The sequence below is a fragment of the Cygnus olor genome, chromosome 1, assembly GCF_009769625.2.
Source record: "Cygnus olor isolate bCygOlo1 chromosome 1, bCygOlo1.pri.v2, whole genome shotgun sequence".
Lineage (NCBI taxonomy): Eukaryota > Metazoa > Chordata > Aves > Anseriformes > Anatidae > Cygnus > Cygnus olor.
Genome location: NC_049169.1, coordinates 11527477 through 11544945, shown reverse-complemented (window position 1 = coordinate 11544945; position 17469 = coordinate 11527477). Strand labels below are relative to the sequence as shown.

Sequence of the window (17469 nt, the reverse complement as noted above, 5' to 3'; positions counted from 1 at the left end):
TTGATAGCAAGGTTTAGGTAAGGGGGATGAAGTGTGTGTTAGAATCTGGCAGCTGAATAAAGGAATTGTGAAGGAAAGACTGGTGAAAACCTAGTTAGAAAGCCACTAACCAAGCAGAGTGCAGGATGGAAGAAATGGTTGCCAGAAGCTGGAGGGAATGAGCACTTATGTGTCTGTAATCCTGTGGCTGCTATTACCCAGAAAGGCTTGGGAGTGTCAGGCTGAATCCTCTCCAATACCATTTTGGGAATCTGATAAGTGACTATTGTTACTTTTTGCCCCAAACGGAGAAGCCTGCGTATAATTAGACAGAGGGTGTGCACTCCACCACAAACATGCCTGGGGTGCTTCATGTTGTGATGGCATGTTTACAATTCTGTAATCTTTTTCCTATGTAATTTTAAGAATTGTTTTTAAATGCCTAACACTAACGAGTGCTCCGACTTCTCAAAGCATAAGACAGAGGGGAAGGATACACTCCCTTTCCTTTTTAGCTGTTGTGGGATGGAAGGACACAGCACTGTTTTTGGTAGTCCAAAATTTCTACTCCTGCACTGAATCTGTTTCCATATTCAGAGAAGTCCAAGCTGTTCCCAGCCTCTTCTTCAATCCTGCCTCAGTTCTGGTGCAGGTAAGTGGAGTGTAAAGTTCCTTTTCCTTACCTGGCACATCTGCATCTTTGTGTATGTGTATGTGTATCAAGAATCATTTTCTTAGGAGTTGGAGGACTTCAAAAAGAGTGCTGAATGACAGCTGAGCAGGGAAAAGGTTGGGGGCAGGAACATCATGAGTTTTATTATTCTGAGGCCTTAGGAAGGAACACAAACAAGAACACATTACAGGATTAAGACACCAATCACTAATCATTATTTATAATTAACCTTTTATTATAAGATTCATCTGTGTACTAAAGAGCACTGATAAAACTGTCTTTCAGTTGCAATCAGCTTTTGATTAAGTGATAGTGTGAGGAGACATATACCAGGACTTCAGGCAGAGGGAAGGGAAGTAGGAGAAGAGAGAAAAAAAAGTAACATGAGAGATTTGGTAAAATATCATAGAATATCTCTATAATATAAATGCTAATGGCAAGGGACAAGGTCGGAATTGATGCAAAGCTGTAAATTCTGGAAGTGGGGAAAGAAAAACTAGAGGATGATTTGGTGAGGGAGGAGACAGATGAGAGGAGATTCTTGATGGAGGAATGAGTGCCGAGATGATAGGGTGGAAGGTGGGAGAGATATGCAGGGAGCTGGAGGAGGGAGGAGATTATCTGGGAAAGAAACATAAGTAAAAGGAAGCACATATAGAAAGGAAGACAGAGGGGAAGTCTGGCAACAAACTGGAGGCTGCAGCTGTAAAAGCCACACAGGAAGCCACCAACAGGACTCCAAAAAGACCAAAGGTAGAAAAACAGCATTTACATAAGTGAATAGGTCAGAAAATATCCATGAATGGAGATTTCTGGAATATTTTTTCCCTTCCTTTCTGTTGTTTCTTCGTTTTCTGACTAACTAGAGATGGAGCATCATAGAAAACAAGGTAAAGAGAAGAGTTTTATGCCATTGGGTGCCTCTTGAGCTACTACACGTGGCAAGTAGCTTTATAGTTCTTGTCATACTAACTCACCTCAGGGTGCTGTTAACCCTCTGGAACAACTTTTGTTTTAATTATGAAAGTCCATCGCAGACAGGCTGCCCTCTGTTGCTATTTGCTGTAACTGTCTGGAAGGAGGTGCCTCAATCTGTTGTTCAAATCCCCAGATTACTAAAAACCTTAACAATTCATCACTGCTATGATAAAAGGATCTTGCAAGGATCCAAAAAGGAAGGCAGAAGGAAGCAATAACACTGTCACTTGACTTATACGTTCTTTTAGACAACAAAGCTCTGTATCAAAGCCTGCAAAAGTCATTAGAAAATCCCATGAATTCGAACAGCTGCATGCACGGCTGCGATCCCTCATTCTGACCTTTTTGCTTTATGTAACCAAGTATAATAGCCCAAATCTGAAGAGTTATATCTAGTATGAAACTCCTTACCTGTCTTCCAGAGTCTTGTGAGGATTAACTAGAATTTAGACTGAGTTTGCAAAGAGTTATTGCAAAGACCAAAGTCAATTAGGCTTGTTCTGGATTGTCAACAGGGACCTGATACATTGCCTCGAAGTGTTGGGTTATTGCAGAGGGTAAGGAGCTCAGAGGCAGAGGCTGATGTTGAAAGGACTTTTTGGTGCTAGTCTTTCTTGCAAAGCAGAAGGGTGAAAGAGTGTTAATTTTGACTCAGAAGTCATGCCACTTTCTTATCACTTGAGACAGTAAGGAGTTTAGAAGGTCTCTGCAACTTTCTTTTTCTCTTTCTGACTGATAGTCAATGTACTCATAGGGCAGCCTAGGTTGCTATCGGGTTGCTACAGCATTTTTTTTTTTTTTTTTTTTCCTGTGGATAAGGAGCTAACTTAGCCAGCTCTTCTGCAACTCTGCAGCTCCTGGTGGCAAGGGTTGTGAGAGCAGGTCTTCCTCCATACAGGTATGTAAACCTACTCTTGAACTAAATGCAGTTTATCAGCACAGAGCTGGACATTGTATTAGTATCTTGTGAGCATGCTATTGCATCCTATACTCTTATATATTAGAATTATTAAGATCAAAGACAGATATAATTCAGCCTCTATTTCTTGCTTGTTTAAAATTATATAAAGAGCCTATTTACAAAAATTTAGCAAGAGTAAATATAATATTAATCAAAATATTTAATTGTATATTAATATATTGCTAATTACAAGTTACAATTAAAAGGAAAATAGTCAAAGATTAAACTGTTTATTAGAAGTATATATAATTATTTGCTTGTGAATCATTATTTTGTACATAAAAGTCTGTGATACAAAGGACTATATGCATTTATTATACAAATATAAAAGAAAAGAAATATCAAGTGTATGGCTGATCTTAAATGCATACATTTTATATGTATTATGAATCGACATGAAAATACTGACATAATTATTAAACACAGGAATAGGCAGTAAATTTACATGTCTGTGTAGATTTAAAATTATAATTCATGTCCAATAAAGATGCTGATGTAACATATCTTAAATTCATTTTGACATGAAGTCCTGAGATCAGCTCAGTAAGTATAGAATAATCATAAAACCTTAGAATCATTTAGTTTGGGAAAACCTTCAAGACAAGGTAAATACTAATAACTTGTGCTATTTTAATGATCTGATTCTTTCATAGATGATGTAATCACTATGATATTAACTTAGGTTTAAAAGAAAATAAATTTGGTAAAAATGCCTTATTTATATAAGAAGTGTAGTCTGTAGTTGTCCAGTGTTAGGGACTTTTTTCTGTTCTCAAGTTATACTTCATAAACATTTATATTATGGGCACAGCCATGAAAATGGTCAGAAAAGTAATTTTTTTTTTCCAAGTTATTACATTTTGGAACTGCTTTTTGTGTAACTGATAGTTATATGCATATTTCTGTAATGTGGTTTCATCTGAAAGTATAATGTCAGATCTTAGCATTGGAAAAGTATGTAATTGGAGAAGTTCAGGGTATCTGTTAGCTGAGTATTTCATTCACTGCTAAAGTACAGAAATCACCACTAGAACTTTTTCTACTGATCTGTTCTTCATAGTTGTTAATGTTTCCTAACATGCAATAACTCTTCATATATTTTCGTAATCTCTCTAGATCTTTAACTGCTGCCAAGGTATCTCTTGTAGCAAAGACAATTTTATATTTTCATTTTTTGTGTGTGTTGTGTGTGCTTGTGTGTGTGTGCTTGTGATCTATGTTATATATTTGGATTGTAATAATTAAATATCTTTTCAAGTAAGATATAAAAAAGTTGAAAGATCTTTCATTGCCATGCTCACAAAATTAGCACATTAATACTTCAAGCAGAAAATAAACAAACAAACAAAAAACCCCCACCTCCTTTACTATAAGAAAACATATTAAAAGTTTCTGTTGTATAAAGTTGTATAATTGAAGCCTAGCTCACCAGGTCCACAGGGAAAGTTTATAAAAGGTAAAAAACTCCCTGGCAGTTGGAGAACATTTTCTTGAAAACAGTCTGAGTACTGCTTCTTTACGCAGACTGGTAGGCAAGACCCAGAACTGCTGCTGCCAGCTGAAGTGGAAAATCTGGTTTTCTGAGAGTGTTTCCATTAGTTCTGCACTGCCACTGCTGTAGTCGCTGAGATTTCTCCTTGAGGGACAAAGCTTGATAAGGAAGGGCTTTTTTCTGGACTTTGTCCAAATGATTTTCTATGTTGCCCTTTCTTTTGGAAGAGTTCCGCCTCCCTGGCAGAGGTCTGGATCTCCTGATACTATCCCAATTACTGGTTCTGATTCTCAAAGTGGGACTGGGGAATCGTCCCAGGACATGGGACTGTTTAGATAAAGCTTTCTTCTATGGTTGGCCTGAGGGCGAGCAGGCGAGTGTTTTTTTTTTCTTTTTCTTTTTTTTTTTCTTTTTTTTTTTTTCTGGATATGGGCTTGTAATATGGCTTTAATGCTTTGTGTTTGTGGCAGAAGTAAAGTCCTGGCGAAGATTTGTGTGTTGCTCAGATCAAGGATATCTCTCCAGGTCTGGAATATGTCAACTGAAAAAAAAGCATGTCAATTTGACAGGTCTCCATCACTAGAGAAGTCACCAAAAAAACGACCTTAAAATTACCTCTTCATTCATTGGAAGTAACTTCTAAGTATGTTGTCCTTAACTATTACACTGTCAAAATTATGGTGTAGCTGGAAGGGCAAAAGCTAGTATAAGGACTATCCAGTCATTCATCGGAGTCACTGCCACTGCCTGTTTGGGATGATTCATTATGGTGACTATTTCCCAATCAGGTATTGCAGCAGTGAAGGAGTTTTTGAATTACTCCATTATTCTGTGGCTTCTAAGCCAAGGAGCAGAGTTTTGAAAAAAGTGGAACATGTCCAAGTGGGGACAAGATTTATTAAATTTATCTTGACTTTCAAAAGATACCTGCTTTCAAAAATTTTCTCCCTTACAATAGAAGCCTCCTCTTTGTGCCCTCCTTAGCTTTCAGAGCGAAAAGTCTCTAGCAATAACAGGATGACATAGTCCTTCGGATAACAGACTCTGTGCTGCTTCAGACTCACTCAGAATGTTGAGTTGTTATATTACATTTTCTGTATTGGTTCAGTTCTAAAAACTTCCTTCCTGCCTACATTCTGAATGACTCACATGAACCCATGGGAGTGGAAGAGTAAAAGTTGGCTTTATCATTACCTCTCTTATGCTTTCTTCACCTGATTCTCCTGCTAAAATCACTTAAAGATATTTTTAACTGTAATTTTGAGGACTGAGAAAGGCAGCAGTGTATGCATGCTAAGAGGAGCGCAGAATATGTATTTCTGGGTAAAAATGAACTGAAATAGCTGCTGGGTTTTCTATCACTCATTTTGCCTTTAAAGAACTTAGTTACAGTTTTATAGAGACACACATCACTGGCAGGAGCCAAATATATCACACTGTTTCCACTGTACTGCTGCCAAGCTGGCGTGAGTCTTAATACCTTCTTAAAATGGTATTTAACATGGCTTCCATATCATCAGGATACATTGAGAATCACAAGGGACAATATCTTAGGTCCTAACACTTTTCACAGAGCTGGGAAAACTGCAGTTAGGAGACACTAGTGTATAGCTACATAGCAGTTTAGAATGTTTTTCCAAGCTCTTGTGATGGGAGATCAGGTATTAATGCATCTTTGGGAGGATCTTTTTTTTCATGTTGAAGCAGGCCAAAGGCTACTTGATATCATAGAATGGCTTGGGTTGGAAGGGACCTTGGAGATCATCTAGTTCCAACCCCCATGCCATAGGCAGGGACGCCACCCACTAGATCAGGATGGCCAAGGCCCCATCCAACCTAGCCTTGAACACCTACAGGGATGGGACAACCACAGCTTCTCTGGCAACCTGTTCCAGTGCCTCACCACCCTCTGAGTAAAGAAGTTCTTCCTAACCTCTATTCTAAATCTATTCTCTTTTAGTTTAAGACTATTCCCGCTTGTCCTATCATTATCTACCCAAAGAAAGAGTCCCTCTCCATCTTTTTTATAAGACTCCTTTAAGTATTGAAAGGCCACAGTGAGGTCTCCCTGGAGCCTTCTCTTCAGGCTGAACAGCCCCAGAGCTCTCAGCCTTTCTTCTTAGAAGAGGTGCTCCAGGCCTCTTTGTGGTCCTCCTCTGGACTTGCTCTAACAGCTTCACAACCTTCTTGTGCTGGGGTCCCCAAACCTGGATGCAGTACTCCAGGTGAGGCCTCACGAGGGCAGAGTAGAGGGGGTCAATCCTCCCCCTTTCCCTGCTGGTCATGCCTCTTTTGATGCAGCCCAGGACACAGATGGCCTTCTGAGCTGCAAGTGCACATTGCTGTTGTGAGGTTGGAGTATGCCTTAGGGCATACACTGGAAAGCCTTGAAGGACAACACATCTACAGTAAAAGTTTATGATGTGAGGTGGGCAAAAAGCTACAACAATCTACTGCAGTCTTTTTCAAAACTATTCACTAATGTCAGGTGGTAAATATTTTGAACTTTTCTCATTACATTTTCTTCTTGTTTTTCAATTTGTTTGCATTCAACTAGAACCTTGTATAGCTGGTATAGCACACTGATGAGGGGAGGAACTGAAAACCTTTCTGGGGAGTTTAAGTGGAATCATTCCAACATTAACCATCTAAAATTTAGGTGTCTAAGTGAGTCATTTAGGTTCTCTGGAGTTAAAGAAGAAATATCAGTATGTCCAAAGGATATGATGCCTCTTTGCCTAAGATAAGCATTTAAGGTAGACAGAAAAAGTACACTGAAGTTCCTATGCCTCTCCATAGGGAGGACAGGAAACCAATTCATCGTTTTTAAGCTGGATGCCTCCTTTTCACCTGTATAAAGTCATTGCAACAAGTATTTGTAGATAACTTTAAACAAACAAACAAAAAGAATCATCACTATGAAGCTGTCTTTCTTTTCATTTAGGTCCTAAAGAGAGAAGACACTAAAAGCCAAACTGAAAATCTGAAATATTTTGATATTTCTTTCCTTTAAAATGAAGTCTCTATGCTGCGTACCTCTGATCTCTGCTGTGGCTTTTGGAAAGTAAGATGATACAAAATACCAGTCACAGAGAGAGCACCTGAGACAAAGACAGTGAACATATCATTTAGGAAAAGAAAATTAAGTTCTAAATAATTATTTTTTTCTATTATGTTGGTGTTATATATTCAAGTCCTTTTTAGGCAGTACCTGAATATTGGTGATGTTCACTCTAGAAGAGGCTCATAGGCAATAGGAGTGAAGTAAATTGTTGAAGCTGGTCCAGGTGGAAAGCTCACATGCTACTTATGTATTATGTGATTAAGTTATACACAGGAGGCTTTCATTTCCATAGGAAACCTCATTATCTTTCATGAATACAAAATACTTCATTCTGTTTAAAGGAACATCTCCTAATATCTCCATACATCTACAAGGGTAAAATTCCCATTCAGATGGTGGCATATTGCACATTTTCTTCTTCAGATGATTCATCTTCCTCATTGTCTTACTCAGTCAAATTAAGTGCACATGAGTGAGCACAAGTGTGTTGAATTAGAAAGAGCATATTTGGGGATAGGAGACTTTTTTTTTTTTTTTTTGGTCATGTGAATGCTTAAATCTTTCACTACTGAGTAAGATACAACATTTTTTTGTGGACCTTAACTTCATGTTAAGGTTAGTTTTTATATTTTTACATGTTTATTATAGACAAATGAAGAAAAGTCCCGATTTTTTTTCCCTGTAATTGTGGAAGTGCAGAATCTGAAGTCATGCCATATCATATATCAAAGAATTCCTAAAGGAATGTGAAAACATTTATGTGGATATCCCTCAGAAACATAAAGATAAGTCATTCCCCAATACGCACACTCTTTCTTAACTTAAAAAAAAAAAAAAAAAAAGAAAAAAAAAGGGAAAAAAGGGGGTCATTGAGTGTTTAGATTTCATGACATCTATATTTATTCTCATTCACTCTTTCTATATTTAGAAAACAACCCAAAGAGAGTGATTTCCAAAAAGCCCTACTATAAAATCCCTAGAAAAGCCAGGAATTACATTCATCTCATCAGAACTTTCTCATCTGTAGTCTCTTTATTTCTGGAAGTAAATATGGATATAGTTCATATGGGGTTGACAAACACATTTGACTTGTTCTGCTTCCTGTGGTTTTCTCTGTCTTCATCATGCATGTGACTGTCATTTACGTTAGTTCTCTTTCTTGACAATTTCTCTTTGTGTAGGTAGTTTGTCTGTTGTCATATCACTGGGGATTCCAGTGATACACATTTTTTTTTTTCTTTTTCTGTCATTTCTCTGTTTCTCTCTGTCTGTTTTCTCCCCTATAACCTCTGCATTCTGATCTAAAGCCAGAGAAGATAGAAGTACATTAAGTACTTATGCTTTTTCCTTTTTTTTCTGTTTTATAAAACAGAGAAATAACTGACATCTAAAAGTGCACAGCTTCTCCCTTAGCTTCAAATCCCTTTAGCTGTTTCTGCAGTTGAACATGGCTGTCCTCATTTCACCACAGAGCACAGCTTGCCAAAAGTGATTTTGCCTCTACATGATGAGTACAGAATATTATGTCACAAAATTAGCTAGTAAAACTCAGCATATATATGTTGCAAACTGAGCCTCATTACATTTGTTTTAGTGCCTTGTAATTTACATCCTAGGTTTTAAAAAAAACAAAAAACACACCAACAACAAGAAAAAATGAGCAGTAGATGTTCTCCCTTCTTAATAGTGCATACTGAACCCCATAACCTGCAAATGAAGAAAATACGCATGGTAGGGAATATCTCTACGGACAGGTGTGAGCAACTGGAATTGCCTTCTCTTAGAAGAGACAAATCAGTAATGAAGAAAGCAGTGCAGCTAGAGAGGAAAGCTGGGAGACTCCTAATGAGCATCCTCATGGCAGCATCATATGAAGACACCTCCAATGGAAATAATTAATAATATTCAGAAAACTAGTTCATGGGAACCATAGGATGGAGGACTGCTTCTATCCACAGTTAAACCTCACTCTCTAATTAGAAACAGAAGACAATTTTACTGCACTTTTTAGGGTGTGAAATTGGAATTAGCTAGGCTCACCAAATTTCCCAGGCCATGAACCTTCTTCAAAGACTGTCCTACAGGTTTCTTTCAAAGGACTAAAGTCACTTTCATTCTTGCCTTCACTACTAGGAGAAAAACTCAAATTCACTAATCTTCATCCCTTTTATACTTAACAGAAGTAGATTAAAAGAGGGGAGCTTCTTCCACAACAGCTTAAGTTTCAAATAAGGCAATATCAAAAACAATAAACAATCAGTCAAAATATGTAAAAAATACTGAACATGTGGATCACAAACTACAGTGCTATACCCTAAAAGTCTGGACCTAAGAATCTATTTTATAAGAATATTTTCTCTCTTGTAATTAAGAAAGCTGCATGTAAATCACTTCCTCTTGCTGCTGACAAAAGAACCTTTCAGAGCAAGCCATTCATGTAATTTACCTGGGAAGAAAATGTGAAAAAAAAAAATCTGATTTGGGCAAACTGCCCAACTGATCATTTTTAATTTTTAGTAGACACTAAATATGGTAGTAGATATCAATGTAAAACTGATTTTTAGATACACTAAGAAAAAGAAGCGTGTGGTATTAACTTCATTGACCTTGCAATATAAGAGGAAGAGTTAGCACTTCATGGCAAAATGTTGTAATCCAAATTGTGGGAAAAAAAAAAAATCCCTTTGAAAATATTCTGACATTTCCTGATTTATGTATGTATTTATTTTACTTGAAAATACACTATCTTGATGATTAAACTGCAAAGGTGTTTATACTGTATTTTGAAACAGAATGATTGCAATAATAAGCCTTTATACAGCAAGGCATGCTGTATAGCAAAGGGTATTTGAAAATGTTCTGTATCTTAAAGAAGCTGTGAGGAACTGGTTAGTGATAACATGCTAATAGAAGCACTTTTAAAGCAAATGGATATTAGAGAAGTGACCACGAACCAAATAAGTAAGTTACCCTTTTGTCTCCTTGACCTTTGACTCACTTGGATCAAAATTTGACAAAGATTGCAGCTGCTAAGTATATTACCATGAGATGTAGGTAGTGGCATTTAGTCAGACTGCAAAAATAGACAGCCCCCCTCAAGCACCAATACAACTTAACTTTTTCTTCTGGCAGGAAAATAAACAGGGAACTGACATCTCTTGGAATATATAAATGCTCCCTTGGCGTTTAGAGGATTTGTCCTTGGTGGGGAGATTGAGCTGCTTGTTTTCTCTTAACTTAATGCAAGTCGTGTGTTAAGTACTTGTACATTCAGCTGAAAAATCAGTTGCTCTTATTCAAGGTGAGTCATATAATACAACATTTAAAAGTGTGTGGGGGGGAAGTTCCTCAGAAAAAAAGACTTTTGAATTCACTTGTTGGAAAAATCTTGAAAGTATTTATTTGTAATGTAAAATTAAATGATAGGATTTGGAAACACTGAGTTAAACTGTACATATATTACTGAAACTCTGCAATGTTAGCAATGGTCCTCTATGATCAGTGTGGCTGAATTTCCCAATTTCATTCTGTTTTTTGATATTTAATATTCTTGAAATTACAGTTCCTGGAGTCAGGTGAATATTTAGGAATATTTTGGAATCTTTTAAAAGTGATATTTGTAATATTTACTTTTGCAGATAAAAATTCAAAACTGTAATTGTAAAATGCATAAAACATTAAAGGAAAAAACAGAAATAACCTCTTCCTTGCAAATTTTTCTTTTAATAACTTCATGTTTTTTAGTCCCACTCTCTGACCTTGGACAGAAGAACTGTAATTATGTTAAATCCCCCCACTGTTTTGGGGCTGAAATTCTCATCAGAATTTTCAAAATCCATTTTCATGTTCATTATGCACATTGCTTCTTCCTCATTTAGTTTCTCTCATTTGGGGCAGCAAATCTGGTTCTATGTCACAATTAAAGAGGTGCATGTCAAACAGTGTTTAAAAATGACTGTTGGAGCTGGAGAAGTCATTAAGAAAATGCAGATAATATTTTTCAGTTTTGTAAGGACTTGCTTTAAATTGATATGTAAAAAAAAAAAACTATAAGTAAAGTAGGGAAGAAAAAGTTTAAGAGAACTTTGCATTTTTTCCTTCTGTTGCTTATAAATTGTCTTTTCAGATGTTTGAATGGACCATTTCCATTGCTAATATTCTATTAAGTATATTTAAAACAATATTAAATATATGTACCCAATGGTCTAGAATGAGTTAAACATTCTCGTTAATCCTATTGTCATGTCTAAGTTTAAATGATATAGTCCATAGACAATATCTAATTTTTATGGTTCTTCTGTGTAAGGTAAAACTTTTTCACTTGAATATGAATTGCCAGATACAACTATATTCTTACTGGAAATTACTACTTTGGTATTTATTTTTTATTTTAAGTTATGATATATAAGAGTAGCTTAATAACATCTGTGTGAAACTGTGTAATGTTGTGAGTTCTCTTCTTTGAAATTGTGTAATTGATAATTTGAATTGCATAAATTCAGATATGTCTAGACTGTTATTGCATTGTGTTTGGTGGGAGAAGGGTGAATCTCTTACATTTTACAAAAGCTTGGAATAGACACAAGTTACTAGCAGCCAGTTACTTTCTAGCTGTTTATCATGAAGTAATCATGAAGGATACCTAGTCAGTCTAATATAAAAATCCACTGGAACCGCTTATACAAGCTTAGATGGAAACCTATTCCAGTGGAATGTGTATTTCTATTGAGTTTGAAAAGTTTCATTACATAAGCCAAAAAAAAAAAAAAAAAGCATGACAATGTCTAAAAGCCGTCTTTAAACAATTATGTAATAAATAACTTCCATTTTTAATTTTAAAATGTGTATTTCCACAATTTCTCATTAAAAAAAAAAAAAGGATAAAAATTCAACCTGAAATATGTATTTTTCAGAATTTCCTTTAATTAAGAATTTCTGCTTATGTAGAACAGTCAGATTTTGCCAAACTAAAGACAATGATATGAACATATCTGCATATGAGAGTTGGTCCTAGTGAAAGTCACTTAAAATTTTTAAGATCTAACTTGAAATTCTAACTTGAGCATGTTTAGAATTTTGCCATTAACCACATCATCCATCCATCCAGTACATTATAGAGATGTTAATAACTTGCTATTTTTCTATTTTTATAAATCACTCAAGTAATTTTTCAGCTATATTTCTGAAAAGTGCAACAGGTTGCACAAAAATTTGGGAAAAGGGCCTTTTTTCTAAAAAATAAAAAATTAAAAAAATCTTAATGTTACCCCCTTGCAACCACCCAAACCTGTAGTTCAAATAAGGTGCATCTCCTCCTGCAGGAAAAAAAAAAAAAAAAAAAAAGTTTACACTTATATAAACATTCTTCTCAGTCCTTAGTGAAATGTAAACACTTTAGCTAAATGTTTTCTTTCCTTGTCCTTTGTAAGTGCTGGTCAGTGTGTAAAGTTTTGATGTGGGAACCACAAGGAATCACCTGGTAGCAGGTGGATGGACTGGATGACTTTTATAGCCAATGTATTGTCCTGTGATTGCAAGAAGTAGTCTCTCAGTCATCCTACCCACAAGTTTCCAAATAGAACTGATTGAAATGCCAGCCAAGCTCAAACCTACAGAAATAGTCATTGTTAATGTCAAGGGACCCATGAACTGCTACCCCAAGAGCAGGCAACAGGTAGGTGTCTGGAGCAGATGAAGGGAACAGGCTGGGCACAGGTGCAGACACGATATGATTGTTGTGACAACAGTCACAAGGGGACACAGCCTGCTGACCACATGCATGGTGTCTTCTTTTTCCCCCATAAAAATTGACCTTATAACTGAATATGGGATTCACAAAAATAAAACATGGCTGTTCCTACACTTACTTTACTATTAAGAAATCCAGGAAGTTTTTTAGCCTTTTAATCCTCATGAGTAAGCTAGGAATTCAGGTTGAGTTGTTCTTTCACTACATCCTTCTGTTTTCCTTTGCTCTCTGTTTGGCCTTGAATGTGTAATTAACCCTGCAAATAACACCTGCTTTAAAAGTGATTTAGAGATGAGCACAATAATTTGACAAAGAGAAATTGTTAAGAATAAAAAGGACTATGGGTAATGACACCTAAAATAGAAAAGAGCTGAGTTACTGTTATCTGGAGGTCTAAGGCAAATAAACAAAAAAAAATCTGTGGCTGTGATTAATTCCCAAGCAAGCATAAATTGCAAATTATGAAGCTCTTTGTCTCAGTTATTCATAAGCAGTAACAAATAGGACAAAATACCACTGGGAGCTTATGTTTTACTATCTCTCAACACTGGTGTCATTTTGATTTTCTTTATACTGTCTTTCAGTAGGGACCAGATGTCAAAATACTTTACCACATGTTACCAGCAACTGTTGTTTCCCAAAGAATAATTGCAAACTTGTTTTTCCCGATACTCAATGACATATAGGGTATTACAGCCTCCAAAGATCAAAATGTAGACAATGTTTTAAAAAGTCTGCCTTTCTGTAGGCAACTGGGATTAATGAAACTTGGTGATGGGGTGTACAACTGAGAGTAAGAATTCAACTTCTACATGGAAAATCCAGTCATGCTTTAGCCATGAAGTTGCTGAAACAACATTTATCCTTTCAGTACTAGAATATTGACTGACAGAGGTCAAGAAAGACAAATTTTTCATAGGTGTCTCTCACTAGAGATTGGCATTACTGCCAAGGTAGAATGCATTCACAGTCTGGGTAGCTCCCACTAGCAGTGTAAACTCCTGATTTTGCCTGAAGTGGGAGCCATGGGCACTGCAGAGTGTGACGAAAGATGAAGGCTATAACCTCGTGCTTTGGCACAAAGAGATTTCTGAAAATGTATTTGCCTGAAGAAGAGTATCAGCTGAGTAATATTGTGACAGTTTTTTTTCTAATAAAACAGAGGGGGAAACAAACAAACAAACAAACAAAACCACCACCAACAAAACAACACACTTAATGGTATTTTAGAGAATTCAGGAAAAAAGAGATTACAATATGTAACAAGTGACTATCTTGCCAAGTATGTATATCACTTTTTTTTTTTTTTTTTGGCACTGTTTGCCACTGTCTGTTTTTGACCTGTTATCTCCCTACCTGCTTCACCTAATGCACTTTGTATTTTTGACCTTTGGAATGTGATTTTTGTTCACTCTCTCCTTATATTAGCAGCTTCACTCAGGAAGATCAGTGAGTTTGTTGGGACCAAGAAGTGAGAAAAAACAAACAAACAAACAAACAAAAAAACCAAACATCAAGGCTTGCAGCAAGGATATTTTTACATTGCCTGTCTGCACCCTGAAGAAGGAGAGGAATGGGCTGTAACCGAAACTGTGGGCTCCTCACTGGGGCTGTCATCGGTGCTGTGCTGGCCATCTTTGGAGGAGTTCTGATACCAGTTGGAGATAACCTTATAGGCAAAGCAATAGAAAAGGTACGAACTATTTCTTCTTTCAATCCAGACGGTTTGTGGATAGTCAGTATTTCTGAATCTTGTGTTCTGTTTCTGCTTTTTTTCTTTTTTTTTTTTCTTCTATTATTATTATTATTACTATTATTTAAAAACCCAGTCTTTGTAATGTAAACAATCCAAAATTTCCTAGGACTAGTTGCTGCAGAACTCTTAAAACTATATTAATTACATTACTGTGTTTACTTACTTGCTCTCTTTCATGATTTACATGAGAATCTAAAATATTTTTTTCAAGATGGGTTTTTATTAATGTAGTTTAGAAGTAATACTTTTTTTTATTTTATTGCAATTATGATTGCTATTGTTTTATTTTTTATTTTTTCATTTTCCCCCCATGAAGATCCACCTATTTTTCTGCATTTTTTTCCCTTATTTTGGAACTCACTCAATGCACTTATGCATTCCCTACTGCACATAAGTTAAACAAACTTATGATGCAGAATCTAGTTTTAGATTTATGTGCATTCAGATCATGATGTGTGACTATATAATTCAAACACATCATGGTTCATGACACTACATGATCTCATCATACACATCTCCTTGGTTCAAGGAGTGTGAAGAGTAATTGAAGCAGTGTTGTAGACATGGCAGAAACATATTCCTCCCTCCCTCTCTCTCCATCTCCCTCTCTCCCCTCCCTCTACCCCTCTCCCCTCTTCCTCTCCCACCCTCTCCCTCCCTCCCTCTCTCTCTCTCTCTATCCCCCCCTCTACCCTCCCTCTTCCTCTCTCTCTCTCCCCCCCTTTCTCCTTCCCTCTCTGTCTCTCTCTCTCTTTATAATCTCATTTTGTCTTTAATTAAAAATGAGAAGTTAACTTGCTAAATCTTCAGCAAAAAGGAGCGTATAACCATGGAGTAATGGAAATACCATGGAAGCCATGGGGTATCCACCATAGGAGACACAGAGTCTCCTTGGGGTCATTACAATGGTTCTTGTCATGGAATCATGGAACCAATTAAAACCGGTCTATCCAACCATCCAACAGTTAAAAATGTAGAAATCAGGCTTTGGCTGATTGCTAGTCTTCCTAATGATCTTCTGTGTAGCTGAACACCTTGGAAATATTGGAGATAGTTATTAAAAGGCCCTTTTTGACGACTGCCCTTAATTCATAATCTATATAATTTAAACAAGGAAGTGGAGACCTAAACAATGTTAAACTGTCTCTTGAAGCCTTGCCTAGACTCTAGATTCTAGCATCAATTTGTTAAAAAAAAAAAAAAAAAAAAAAGGCTTCTGCATTTTAATTAATATTCTGCATAACATTTTAATTTTGACAAAGCAGAAGAGTTATTCAATTCTTAGTATTGATTGTATTTTTTCATGATATTTTCATATTAATAGAAAATAAAAATTATGAAAAGAAACATGGGAATATCTCACTAGCTAACGTATCACTCTCCTTCCAATATTTTGAAAAAAAAAAAAAGTCTATATCCACAAATAATTTTAATTGATTGGCATATTGAGGAAATGACAGGTTTTTTAGAAAACATGTATTTTTAAAATGTGTATTTGTTTACATTTAAAATTTACTTCGAGTTAATCCAGAACATTTTCTAATGCCATTCAGCGTTTTCAAAGCAAATTATACACACTAGCAATGTTATGTATTCGTCTGTTTACTTATAATAATGAACCAGTTATACATCATGCTTTGCAAATGTCTACACATTAAATTATACCTGCATGAGTTCCTAGTGGTAAAGTTTTAGACTCTTTATAATTTTGTGCATTGTGATCATGTTTCAGATGTTTATATTTCAAGGCAGCTTGTTTGAAGTATATAAAAAGGAGAATTTGTACCAGTATTCATATGAGTAATACAAGAGTAAATTTGTATAGGTTTTATTTATTTAAGTAAAAGAATGTATTTTTTTTCTAACCACAAATCAAACTGGATTATTTATTTTCTATTTATCATGATGATTATTCAGTGAGACCATAAGACTGTAAGACAATTCATTTTCTTAACAGATATGTCAAAGTAAACCAGCTGAAATATGTGATCAGTAGATACACAAGAGGGTCTTGAATCTACCTAATTCTGATTTATTTTTGTTGATGAAAGGGCTAGCAAGAAAAACAAATATTTGCTATTCATTGCAGTTATACTTGATAGAAATATATAGCTGACAGCAAAGGAAAAAAGTCTGCTGAGCAGTGAATACTAAAAATGCATTTTTTTCCTGAAATATTTCACTTTTGAAATTGTCATTTTTTAAGGAAATGTTTCATTGAAACAGATCCATTTCAGTGACAGTTTTATCTAGAATTTTTCAAGAACAGAGACTGTAGGATAGAAAGAAAAACAAGAAATAAAACAAAAAATAATAATGAGCAAGACTTTCTTTCAGATAAGACCTGTATCATTCATATTTCCATTTTATCTGATACAAGGCAAAGCCTGAACTTGGGTTTTCATCCACTAGGATGAAAACAAGTGTCAAAATACCAGATTTTTAATAAAAAGGAACAATTATTTGAGACATTACCTTATAAGCCAAATTATGTCTTCACATTCTGCACAATCCAAAGCCTGAAAGAGACCCCACAGTTGTTCTTCTACTTATTCTATTTCAGGGTAAATCCCAGTTCTTTACAGAAGCTGACAGCAGTACAGCAAAACCAAATTTACATTCCTAGCTACAATGAATTTTGCTACAAAAATATTATTGCTAGATTAGAGATAAAAATACTGATTTTTTTTTTTCTCCTGACTGAATATATTTAGGACACTTCATTCTATAACAAGTCAAACTGTCATAAATTAACTTGTTATAGTCATTTAGTCAAATCACGTAATAATCAATTTTCTCTTAAGCAAGTCTGGTTGA

The 17469-nt window shown here is 35.7% G+C and overlaps 1 protein-coding gene across 20 annotated transcripts in view; it reads left to right on the top strand.

Annotated features, from left to right (window-relative positions):
• The first annotated feature begins 287 nt into the window (after positions 1 to 287).
• The window catches only part of CD36 (CD36 molecule), a 39939-nt gene continuing 22757 nt past the window's right edge, over positions 288 to 17469 (top strand). The window contains exons 1-4 of one of the 20 annotated variants that reach the window (XM_040548660.1): positions 288 to 631; positions 2450 to 2528; positions 10280 to 10448; positions 14325 to 14589. In XM_040548660.1, the coding sequence (XP_040404594.1) occupies positions 14470 to 14589 (120 nt within the window). In that variant the 5' untranslated portion in view covers positions 288 to 631; positions 2450 to 2528; positions 10280 to 10448; positions 14325 to 14469. Of the gene's footprint in view, positions 632 to 1180; positions 1406 to 1800; positions 2188 to 2449; positions 2529 to 10279; positions 10449 to 14324; positions 14590 to 17469 lie in introns of those variants that run through there. The other 19 variants (XM_040548566.1, XM_040548550.1, XM_040548540.1 and 16 more) reach the window with 19 other exon arrangements.